The 13,013-nt window shown below is 34.0% G+C and overlaps 2 protein-coding genes across 2 annotated transcripts; one reads left to right on the top strand and one right to left on the bottom strand.

The window, feature by feature from the left end:
* The first annotated feature begins 739 nt into the window (after positions 1-739).
* Positions 740-2,109, top strand: LOC132291007 (uncharacterized). Its single transcript, XM_059790182.1, has 2 exons — positions 740-1,036; positions 1,354-2,109. Exons 1-2 carry the CDS (start codon positions 887-889, stop codon positions 1,996-1,998), a joined length of 795 nt encoding a protein of 264 aa, XP_059646165.1. The 5' UTR covers positions 740-886; the 3' UTR covers positions 1,999-2,109.
* A 1,757-nt stretch (positions 2,110-3,866) lies between these two features.
* LOC132290992 (uncharacterized protein At5g39865-like) lies at positions 3,867-8,551 on the bottom strand. Its single transcript, XM_059790179.1, has one exon. The coding sequence runs from the start codon at positions 8,164-8,166 to the stop codon at positions 6,958-6,960; it is 1,209 nt and encodes a 402-aa protein (XP_059646162.1). The 5' UTR covers positions 8,167-8,551; the 3' UTR covers positions 3,867-6,957.
* Between the last annotated feature and the right edge of the window lie 4,462 nt (positions 8,552-13,013).

Raw genomic sequence — 13,013 nt, 5'->3', positions numbered from 1 at the left:
GACATGGCGGTCGCTCCCTCATAAGAGTGGTTGTTCAAAAAAGTTAGACACGATGAAGATAGAGAGGGGCACGGAACGAAGAATGGAACCCAATCTAATTGAAGAGAGAGAGACACGTCCTTTTGGAAAGGAAAAAAAATGGTAAGAGCGATGATGTGTCCATGCCGGGTACGAATCAGACCAAATTAGGCTCTAAAATATTGGATCAAGTATCATTATTCCTATATAATTATAAGGATATTTTAGTATTTTAGAATTAAAGTTTAAGAGGCATTTCGGACTTTAATAATAATTGTTGCTGTATTTATAATTATTTTATTTAATTTAATTAAATTAAAAAATAAATTTTAAAATTAGATTATTTTGTTATTTAAGACTATTAAGTCCCTGTACCTAATTTCCCCAATCCATGTGTCCGTCGCTTCGGCGTCTAGTGTATGTGCTTTGTTTACAAGTGGCGAAAACAAATTTTGCGAGATTGTTACGGACATATTGGGACTTGGACTTACAAGTGGCAAAAACAAATTTTGCGAGATTGTTACGGAGATATTGGGACTTCAAGTGGCAAAATTTGTCGTGGAGCACAAGATTGAGAATAAATATTTTAATCCCAATAATTTCATGCTTCAATCGTGATCATCAAATGTGCGTTCGGGATTGGCGGGATTGTTATGGACCACAAGATGAGAATAAATATTTTAATCCCAATAATTTCATCCTCAATCGTCATCATCAAATGTGGCGTTCAATACGTTAAGACTACCACGTCTATAAAAGACGGTGTGCATCGCAGAAAGTAGTATATCAGTATCTGATCTCAAGTTCTACACTATTATAATTATATCAAAAGGAAGAAAAAGAAGCATACATATCACCATCCAGAGAGATGGCAGATCTGTTCCATAAACAGGCGAAACAGTATTCGGAAACTCGTCCCAGTTATCCCGACGAACTTATCCAATTCATTCGATCCAAAACACCCGATCACCACCTTGCTTGGGATGTCGGGACTGGCAGCGGCCAAGCTGCAACATCCGTAAGTTTCTCTCTCTACATGTAGGATCTAGGGCGGAGTCAGTATGTGCGCTGTATCACTTACTATAAAATATAATAATTTTTAATTTAATTTATATATTTATAAAAAAAAAATTATATATTACACCTTTAAAATTTTAAATTTCTAAAATTATATTCTAAATTTTTATTTTGCTCTAAATATTTCTTTGATTTCCTTTGGAATTCCTCATTTTATCCTGACTCCGCCCCTAGATCATCCAACCATGAATTAATGAAGAAAGCATTTTAAACATATATTCTGTAATAATAATTACTAATACAAGTCATTATTTTCAGTTAGCTGGGATGTACAGGAATGTGATAGCTACAGACACCAGCCAAAAGCAACTGGACTTTGCACCCAAGCTGCCCAACGTGCGATGGATATGTACAGCGCCCAACATGTCCATGGCCGAGCTCCAGCGCGACGTGGTTGCAGAAGAAGCAAGCGTTGACCTAATCACCATTGCTCAAGCCCTCCATTGGATTGACCTCCCAACCTTCTACCAGCAAGCGAGGTGGGTACTCAAGAAACCCCATGGAGTCATCGCTGCATGGTGCTACACTGTCCCTCAAGTCAATGACACCGTCGATTTGGTCTTCCGACGCTTTTACTCTGATTCCGATCCTTACTGGGACCCTGCTCGCAAGTTGGTGGATGACCAGTACAGAAGCATCGATTTCCCCTTTGAGCCATTGGATGGAACCGACCACACCGGGCCTTTCCTGTTCAAAACACAGAGATTGATGGATTTGGATAGGTATTTTACATACATAAGATCGTGGTCCGCATATCAAACAGCTCAAGAAAAGGGTGTTGAACTATTGAGAGATGATGTTATTGAGGATTTTAAGCGTGCCTGGACCGAAGACGCCAATGATCAAAAGCTTGTCACGTATCCAGTTCATCTAAGGATTGGAAAAGTAGGAAATTTAAAATAAAGCATGCATCCTTGACCGTGGAGCTACTCTGTTTTTCATAACATTGTTGTATTGTATCAGCAGAATCCTCTATAAAATTAATGGAATTATTACTTGATTTAGAAAACAAAATGATACTCTATCTTGCATCTCAAAATTATATTTTGTTACTTGACCGTGGAGTATTTGACAAATAACTTGCACACTCACCTTGCCTCTATAGAAAATTGAACCCAGAACATTTCTCAGGTAAGAAGATACCCCTAGAATGAATAATGCCACTTGTAAACTTAATGAACTAATAGGGATAAACAGAAGGGATTCATGAACCAAACATGATGTATTGACTTTACTCCTTTTCTTTCATCTGATAACGAGTAGTACAATATAACACAAACCCAACAAGCCGCAATTCACCATTTTTCCAATTGATCTCAATTTCCTTAGACACTAGTTGTTCTTTTCTTCTAATAGGGTACTCTAGAAGAAATTATACTAGCCCAAGCCAAATGAGAAACACCATGAACTATACTCGAGCTTTGATTCGAATAAAATGAGAAACGATATTTCCATGAGAAGTCTGATGACCCGGAGCTGAATGTTTTCACAAAATAAAATTACCCTCTTAATGTCATTGTATATCATTTAAATAGTCGGTTTACACAAAATAAAAGCCAAAAGGAACCATCACCAACAGAAATAAATAAATAAAGAAAACGGAAAAGAATTCATCACTCAATAGGATCCAAATAGAAAGGGAAGTATATAAAAAGTGAATTAAACACCAAAGCGGTATCTGCTTTTTACTTCCTAAATGAAGATCAGGGGTTCAAGTCTCAGAAGAGACGTGTGTGTGAGTACCAACTAGGGTAAAAAAAAAAAAAAAAAAAAAAAAAAAGTGAATTAAACAATTACTTTCAAACACAGGGAAATGGGATCTCACTCTGTTGTGGCAAGAGCTGCCTACCATACATCTTCAAGCTACTTCTCCACAGCAGCAGCATACTGCCTCTTGTTCCCGATGTTTCCTTTTTATAACAGATCTGTAGTACACAAAGCGTTCTTCAAGGGCGTGTACGGAAGAAGGTTCTACGTCAGGGATTACATCAGTGGAGACAATAAATAAATAATAGGTTTAAGTGTTAGAACTCACATCGTTTCTTAATCCTAAAGATTCTTGAGATGACGAATTCTGCAAGTTTCTATAACCACATACCATAGCAACAGTTTTAAAGAAAACCACATAACATAGCAACAGTTTCAAGGAAAACCACATACCATAGCAACAGTTTCAAAGAAAACAACACAATTACCATCATGTCATGATGACTTCAGAAAGACAAACCAGATAAGAACATGATTTCAGTCCCAGTAAAATAATGAATACTAAACCATACACTCTACTTCACCAATATGAGCAATCATAGAAACAATCAACTCAGAAGGATACAATTTGAAAATCTACTAGAAGTCTTTAACTTAAGAAAGCAAAATAAGAAATTCTTATTTTCCAATTTGCGAAAATTAAAACAGTCATTCAAACAAATATCAAATTAAAACCAGTTGAATAGATTTACATGAAGAATCACAACGATGAACATGGAATAGCATACCTTCAGCCAAATTTAATGAGATAGCATGTTCTTAACTACTTCAATAATAACATTCTTCAGCAAGAAATCCATCTCAAAAAACTATACACCATTTAGGTGTTGTGATATCGATGTTCACTTGGTGCTTGTTAAAGGTGTTATTGTTAAATGTCAATCTATTCAGTTCATTTCAGAAAGTTGTAACAAGTGAGACTAGGAAAGGAATCATCTCACAATAAGTGTTTATTTTGTTCTAAAAAAGAGATTTTGTCAAAAACAATATCTAACAATTGAAAATACAAAAAAAAAAATAATAATAATAACATGACAATGAAAAGATGAAATGTAGTTCATCAAACTTGATCATAAAGCGAAGCGAGAACCTGTCTATATGACTCTGATTGGTTCTTGGAAATAAGGAAGATGGAAAGAAATATCAAGGAATTTCATTTTTTTTCCCTGATTTAGTTGCTATGAAAAGTGATGGGAAAGACACTGACAAAAACATCAGGAGATTTTATATTCCCTCATTTACTTTGTTATTGCAGCAATTAAGGTTTTCCACAATGAGGGATGATCTTAGAACTCCTAGTCTATTACAGTTTACTTTCTCCTCACCTTCCTCCACGCAATTGTATTCTTCTAGTTAGCAATATGTAATTTTGAGCAATGATTTACATATAGAGGAATCTTAGTTTAAAAAATAAGATTAATAGAAAACAAGGAAATTTTCAGTACAGCCGGGCTGTCCCATGCATATTATACTCTGATTAAAGTAGACAATAACAAGAAATCATCATAAAATTCAGTGCGATAATAGACCAATCTCTGTCCATTTAATGACAATAACAAAGAAAAAACAAAAACTAACGCCATGCGAAGAGGATAAAAAACTGTTACCAGTCGCAAACTCACCTACATCAGCAGGAGTATTTGGCATTACATAATAAATCAGCTCTGACCAGCCCATTCAAACGTGCAGAATATTATAAAGTTTAGAACTGAAAGATAAAATGATAACCATGAGATACAATTTGAATCATGAAGATGATAAGGGTCAGATCATAGAAATGAAGAAATGATGTGAATAAAGTAACAACAGGGAGCTTAAAGAAATGCTCCTGATAAGCCTTTTGCAATAACAGGATAAGCAACGCGACAAAAATGGGGAGTGGTCAAAGAAATGAGCCCCTCAACGTTAGGTAAATCAACTCATCTAGTTCGCACTAAAATCCATACATTGGAAATCACTGCTGTGCGTTGGTTGTTAGCAGCAATGAATCCAAGAACGTCCTGGTAAAAATATGGGTTTCAATATAAGTTCCAAATTAGATGCTGCCAAAGGAAGTCGCAATGCCATGTGCAAAAAAGAAGAGACTCCTAGAATGGCAAAGGCAATGAAGATGGTGGAAATTACAGAAGGTGTGATCCTTAGTTCATTTCCAGGCTTCAGTTTCTCTGCCATGAAGAAGTATGTAAATAGTCCAATCAAGCCATTATAAAAGTCTGTGCTTAAAAAATCACCATCCGAAAGATCTGATTCCCAAATGTTATTAGATAGAAAAGGAAAAGGACCAGCAAGATTTGACTCTGTTGTGGCAAAAAAATGACTCCAATACATCTTCAAGCTACTTCTCAGCAGCAGCATACTGCCTCTTGTACCCATAATCCCCATTGTTTCCCTTTTTTATGATAGATCTCCATTGTACACGAAGTGTTCTTCAAGGGCGTGTACAAAAGATGGGTTCTATGTCAAGGATTATATCAAATAAATAATAGATGTTAGTGATAGAACTTAAATCATCTCTTAATCCGAAAGATTCTTGACATGGCGAATTCTGCAAATTCCTATAACGAGATACCATAGCAACAATTCCAAAGAATACAACGCAGCTATCGTCATGTTATGATGACCTCAAAAATGCAAACCAGAGAAGGACTTGATTTCAGTCCCAGAAAATAATGAATGCTAAATCATATATTCTGCTTCACCCATATGATAAATCATAGAAACAATCAACTCATAAGGATACAACTTGCATATCTACTAAAAATCTGGAACTTAAGAAAGCATAAGAAGGACTTCCATTTTCCTCTTTGGTCGAAAATTAGAACAAAGTCATTCAAAAAAATATCAAAGTGAAACCAGTTGAAAAGCTTTACACGAAGAATCATAAGGATGAAAGTGGAATAGCATACCTTCACGCTTCAGCCAAATTTAATGACATAGCATGTTCTTTAGTCTTTACTACTACAATAATAACATTCTTCATACTACTACAATAATAACATTCTTCAGCAAGAAATCCATCTCAAAGCAACTGTATAGGTGTTGTGATATCTTTGTTCACTTGGTGCTTGCATAGCATCCACTACCAAGGACACTACTTTTCCCGGCCTCCCTTTCATGCCTTCAAACCCCAAAGGCGTTTTCAAATGTCATTTTATTTAATACATTTCAGAGAGTTGAAACAATTGCATCTAGGAAAGGAATCATCTCATAATAAGTATTCATATTTCTTCTAAAACAGAGATTTTGTCATAATCAATAATCTAACAGATGGACATTTCACAAAATAATATAACAATTAACTCGGATATGCAACGACAACCTGACGGTTTATCATCAAAAAGATAAGAATTGTCGTTCGTCAAACATCATCTCAAACCAAAAGAGAATCTGGCCACGACTCTTATCAGTTCTTGGAAGTAAGAGGATTGAAAGAAATATTGAGGAAGTTCAAAAAAAAAAAAAAAAAAAAAAAAACCCTATTTTGGCTACTATTGTAGTTTATTTTCTCTTCATCTTTCTCCAGCAGGGGAAGGAAAAAAAATAATACTAATCACTCTAATTTTCCTTGGACAACCGAACAAGAGAGAACGTTTCATTTTTCTCTCTTTTCTTTTGTGCTTTCCTTTCCATCCCTACCTCTAAAAACTCAATAGACCATAAATAATGCAAGGAGAGGACAAAAAGGGGAACAAAGTTAGAAACATAGAAGAATGCATTATAACAAAATCCAACTTAAATGTTACCGACCCAAAATAGTCATCTAGTTGACCATAACCAGTCACACAAGTTATGTTCCCAAATTGACAGACAATGTCACTAAGCAATGAACATGCAGAAACTTCACAAACTTCTCCATTAAAGGGCCACAGGCATAAGATGCTACTTTCTTATTTTTTTCTTCTTGTTCAGAGAGACAGAGAACAAGAATATCGAAAATCCAAAGCTAGATAATATAGACAAATCTAAAAATTAAAATAATTAAAGAAGTTTCAAATAAAACCCTAGCAAAGAGGGATCACAGCCTTAGTTGTAGTGTTCTTTAAAAAAGCCTCGTGATAAATGCCAAAACATATGCATAACTCATAGGTAGCAACATTAAGAGCAGCAGCTGGGGCACCGGATCAACCCGTTCTCATTGCAGTCGGGACATCTCCTCACTTTCCCATCATCTTCCTCGAAAACCTTTCGACTCCCATTACAATTTGGGCACGGTATGAACCTGGCATCCCCACAGCTCTCACACACAAACCCTGGATCCCGAATTGAAAAACCTTCCAAAAGCTTTGACAATTCTCCAACCTCATGAAGTTGCTTAATCTCATCTGTGCCCCCAACGTACTTCCCTCGAATAAATACTCGAGGCAAACTCATCCCCTTCCCTCCAAACACACTCTGCAACTCCTTCCGATATGCCGAATCCATTGAAATATCCCTTTCGTCTACAGACACACAATAGCCCCTTAAAATCGTCCGAACCGCACAGCAATCTTCATAAGTCCTTCTAATTCCTCTCAAAGTGGTATAATACAAAACAATTCTATCTTCTGTCCCCGGTAAATAGAATTGACTATTAGATGACATAGAACTCACATCACTACTACATACCAAAGGTCGAACTGTTTTGGGCTTTGTATCTTTGCAACCCAATTGTCTAGAAGACAATGCTTGCCTGTAACTCAAGACCACATCCGGGTCCATCTTCGCTAGCAAAGATTCCTCTGATAAATGCTTCCATAACGGCTTCGAATCCGTATGTTCTACTATTTCGAAAGTTTCCACCAACTCAGACGAGTCGCAAGCTGCCTCCTTTTGAGGGGACTTGATTGGACAATCATAAATCGATGAATTTGGTTCTGTGGAGGGGATGAAGTCATACTCGAAGACATCAAGATCTTCCATGAGTTCCCATGTATTGATAACAGAGTCTGGCGATGAAGGCTCATTTGGGTCAGTTAGGGTTTTGGTGATGTGGGTCGAAGATGGGGAGCGATTGGTACGATCATGACCTTTCAAATTGGGGTTGGGGTTGGGGTTAGGGTTAGGGTTGGAAATGGGGTCAACAAGGACGAGAGAGCCGTAAGTGGTGGAGGTGAGAGAGACCAAGTGGTTGGTGTCGCCTTTGCGGAGCGGTGGGTGGTGGACGAGAGGGGTCGGAAGAGAGAGAGTTCTTGAGACTGGGGTTGAAGAAGAATCTGAATAGGAAGATAAAGAGTGAGAAGAAGAAGAAGAAGAGGAGTTGGAGGGTTGTTCGTCGGTGGTGCGTCCGGTGACGAGGGCACGGGAACGAGAAGCAGAGCAGCCCATGATAAAAGGAATAGGATACTTTCGAATGCCTTTTTGCTCTCCGACTCTCCTACTTTTGCTTTGCTTTTGTGTCTTCTCGGCCGCCTTTTTGAGGGATTTTGTGTTGCATTGTAGAGAGAGAAGAGTTCAGTTGGAGGAGATAGATGGAGCAATCGGCCGGTCACCGGAGAATAAGAGTGAGTACGGACTGCAGATATAAAATCTGATTTTCGTGTATAGAGAGAGAAGGGAACAGGAGATAGAGGAGTGAGGGGAAGGGAAACGGAGAGAAGCGTATGATACCTAACGGCGTTGTATATTACTATAATATAATCGTATATACATAAAGCTAGAGAGAGAAAGAGTGTGCGTTGGTGGGAGGGAACTATCGAGGGAAGTGGGAAAGACGATGAAATGAATTAAATGCTCAGTAGAAGTATAATATACGGTTAGCTGTTGCTTCAATTTGATCATGATAGTTTCTTAATGGGTTCTTTTGGGAATTTAAAATTGTGAAAAAAGAAAAAAAAGGGGCGGGGGAGGTGGATGGAGGTAAATAAAACTTTTTAATATCAATTTTGTATTATTCTTTTATAATTAAAAAAAAATCAAAATACCACTGAGTTCTTGGCATATTTTTAATCTCATTATTTTTTCTTTGTTTTCATATTATCATTTTAACTTGAATAATATTTAACACATTCTTTATATTTTGTCTTACCTATATTTGTCATTCAGCTCAAATAACATAATTTTATAAATAAATCATCTGCCTTAATTCTTCACATGAGGAATTTTTTAATAAGCAAATTTTGAATTTCTTATTTATGTTATTTATTATTATTATTTTTTTAAAATGATATATCCTTTTGAGGATGCTAGATAGAAGATAAGTGTTTGGGATTGTTTCTCTACTATTCAAAAGCACTTTCATTACAAAAAGTTAATTGCCATTTAAATGTGGTAGATGTTAGGTCAAAAAAAACGCGTTTAAGTGAAGTTAGGAATTGTAGTTTTTAAAACTGTTTTGGAGACTAGCAAAAAGTTTATAGAACTCGCATTTATATGCCACACGAGTCATATTATTTTTAAGGATTTAGGAGAGAATTAATTAAGAAATAATCATTCACAATTAAGGAAATAAATCAAGCTTTTATCTCTCTCTTCTCTCCACGGTGTTTCTTTCTCTCTCTTGGTTAACACTCTCAACTAATATGTCTCTCTCTCTCTATTGGTTAACCCTCAAAGAATCTGTTTCTTTCTCTCTCATAGATAATCCTTTGTCTTTCTATTTGAGATTTTTATTTTCTATCACAAAAATTTACATGTTGTTTAATTATATTTTGATATATATTTTTTTATTTTCATGTTTTTGAGCTTTAGAATAGCCTCATCCTAAAAAATTTATGCATTCAAACTAATAGAGAGAAATAGGAAGATTGGTTGAGGATTAACCAAGAGAGAGAAAGAGAGAAGTGGAGAGAAGAGAGAAAAAAAAGCTTGATTTGTTCCCTTACTTGCAAATAATTCTTTCTTAATTAATTATTAAGATCACAAATCCCTAAATATAAGAATTATGTGGTTTATAAGTGCGAGCTCTTTGGACTTTTTACGAGAGCGTTATCACAATAAACTCTTATCTTTTTAGGTAACCAATTTTTTTTAGATAATGTAATCCTTTTATATTTTTTAAAAATACAATTTTGTCCCTGCTATAAATAAATACCAACCAATATCCTAGTTATTTTGGAATTCTATAACAAGGAATATTCTTATTTATTCTAGGATTCTCCAACCAGCTTCCATTTATATTTTAGTATGAAATACAAATTCTATATCATAAATAAAATATGTGATATTTAAAAAAAAAAAAAATACAAATTGATATTTATAAATTATTTAAATCAATGAAATTTTATAATATTTAATATTAAGAAATTAACAAAATTTTAGTATAAGTGTAATATAGTAGAATTAGTAATAAAATATTATACCAAACAAATTTTAAAGTATGTAGAGTATAAAAATGTTTTATACAATGTGTCACTTTATTGACAATAAATTTATAACAGCTCTATTAAAAAAAAGCATTTTCAACATTATAATAGTAATTTCAAATGGACTCTAAATTAGTGCGAGAGTCTCACCATATAATGTCAGGTCAAATGGTATCATGTGGTGGGCTCACACTTTCACTCATCATTTTCTATTTATTTTAAATAATTATGTTTAAAATGAAACCATAATTAACTCATTTATACAAATAGAAAATGAAAATGCATTTGAGTCTTCAATTACTCTATATTTGGACTTCACATATTACTCTATATCATTTTGCATTACTTGGGGCGCGTTTCATAAAGTTTTCTCGGTTTTTGTTTTTTAATTAGAAAAAAGTTTATTAACACTTATGATAGGGAAAAATAAACCTACCTTACCTTAACATAGAGGCAACTAAGCAGTGACTAGCTGTCAGACCTCATGTTTCCATTGAATAAGAATGATTATAATGAAATCTGACGTGGTTCAACAGGGTAAGGATAATCCTGGCACAATTGGAGGAAGTAAAAAGAGTTAAATCATATTCCCGATAATCTGGCAATAAACGGATCTCTTCTGATCTCGCACAAACAGATCTACTCTGATCCTGCAAATGAACTGAGGGAGAGTGACTATAAAAATGAGATCCTACCGGTTAATAAAGGTATGACAAAAAACTATTATTAAATCCATATATTTCTTTTAGACCTCCGGTGACTAACTTGATCGTCAGAGAGCTCTTGGCAGGCATCACACCGGTGTCGTCAAGATTCATAGATTCATCGATCTTCTACTCTCGTTTTTTATAGAAAAACGGTGTCGTATCGGACCGCGTGAATTTCACCCTCAACAACTTATATTACCATAGTTTTGAAGTAGAAAACATATAACATAACGCATATCTATTAACACAATTTTTTAAAAAATAAAATCTATTTTGCTATTAATTCACCTATTAAAAAATTGACCTTCAATTACAGTAAAAAGATATAATTACAATTAGTCAATTTTACATTTATCAATCAAAATAAATAAATAAATTATACGTCAAGCAATTTAAACATAAAATATTAAGAAAGACAGGCAAATAGGCAATAGTAGTAGTGATGGGTTACATGATTAACCAAAGTTACACAAGACACATTGTGTGAGATGACATATAAGTTATAACACGATAATTATATACGTAGTATTTTGGACACTATGAATTTATAAGAATTAGATTCAATACAATTTTAAATTAGTGGTTTCATTTATGATTATATAGATAAAATAACAAAATATAATTAATTAAATATAATAATCACAAAATGAATTCAGGAATTTGCGTGATTTTCATAGATATATAATTCAAAAAAAGAAAATTCACTAGTATTAATACTAGGAAAGAAGAAGAAAATTCAATGGGGTCAGTTGCTCCCACCGATAATTAACCAGAGCCGTTCATGATAATAATTATATTATATTATTATTTTTTGATGTATATATATATATATATTAAAAAAAAAATTTGTTGAATTGTAGTACTTTTATTTGGTGTCTCTAATCTCTATCTATGCTTCTTAGGTTGAAAAATAATTTAGGAAAATATTTTGGTTCAATGTATTTCAAATAAAGGCCACCCTCAGACGATTCTATCCTAATTTCACGGCACTGTTTGCACTAGAAAGTTAATCAATTATATATGAGTAATGATATCTAGAGCTACTTGTGAAGTTTACTTGTTGACTTGAGGTCAACAATGATCTTAATTATTTTATTTTGGCAATGTATCTAACAAATTAATATGAATATCATTTTTCATTGTATATATAAATACATATATGAGATTCTATATAAATGATAAAATTACAAGATCATAACAGTGTGAGGATTTTTTCTTTGCTCAAGCCTCTAAAACACTAAAAGAAGGTTTGGTGCAACAAGTTTAGTGACAAGAAGATGATAAATATTATTTTTACCTTTAAATTGGAATTATAAGAGAAAAAAATTTTCAAATGTACATTGCCTATAAATAATGATCATAATGATGAATGAAGTGTATTATTCATATTATTAATTTATTACCATTATTATTTATACTACAAATGGTTGTCATCAAACCTGTAACAAATTGAAACGGACATGTAATAAAATATGGAGGACCACAATCAACACAATTATTTTGTCAAGATGTGGATGTGAGCTGCTTCATCATGGCAACCACTTTACTGTTTTTTTCCTTTCAAAAAAGGGTGAGGTTGCTATCACCCTATCACACTCAGCCAGTAGTACCATGCGCGCGCGCGCGGCACACACACACACACACACACACACACACACACACACACATATTCACTCAATTTATTTATTTATTTTTTCTTTTCTTACAAATACATCTCCCTTAAGTAGTACCATTAATTAGCTACACGTTACGTGATATGATATCCAACAAACAGAAACAACAAAGTAGAATAGGTAAGCTGCCATTCGAATTGGATTTCTAAATTTGAAGAAAGTAAATATATAAAAAATAATAATAATAATAAATGAAAAAAAAAGGTTAACAAACTTGGGAAAAAGAATCTTAAATTCAGAATTTAACAAACACAAAAAATAAAAATAAAAAATTGTGGTAATAATTTTCCTCTTAGGACTTTCATCCGACATTACTAGATTGGCACTAGAATGGAATAGCCTACTCATTCATACTTGTCGAAAAAATAAATAAATGAAAAAGAGGAAGCTAAAAAATCTTCAAACGTTGTCTATAATCTTGGGCTGTGTTTGGATAAGCTTCCTGTTGTGAAAAGTCCTTTCAATACAACGGACTTTCAAGAATCACTTAT

The sequence above is a fragment of the Cornus florida genome, unplaced genomic scaffold, assembly GCF_030987335.1.
Source record: "Cornus florida cultivar Cherokee Brave unplaced genomic scaffold, ASM3098733v1 CherokeeBrave_3.0.0_Hap2_Chr02, whole genome shotgun sequence".
NCBI classification, from domain to species: domain Eukaryota; kingdom Viridiplantae; phylum Streptophyta; class Magnoliopsida; order Cornales; family Cornaceae; genus Cornus; species Cornus florida.
This window is presented reverse-complemented; position numbering and strand designations above follow the sequence as displayed.

Excerpts from the sequence above, each read along its gene's own strand:
- LOC132291007 (XM_059790182.1), top strand. The coding sequence starts at position 887 with ATGGCAGATCTGTTCCATAAACAGGCGAAACAGTATTCGGAAACTCGT. Across the intron at positions 1,037-1,353 it reads GCGGCCAAGCTGCAACATCC|TTAGCTGGGATGTACAGGAA; the intron begins GTAAGTTTCTCT and ends CATTATTTTCAG.
- LOC132290992 (XM_059790179.1), bottom strand. The coding sequence starts at position 8,166 with ATGGGCTGCTCTGCTTCTCGTTCCCGTGCCCTCGTCACCGGACGCACC.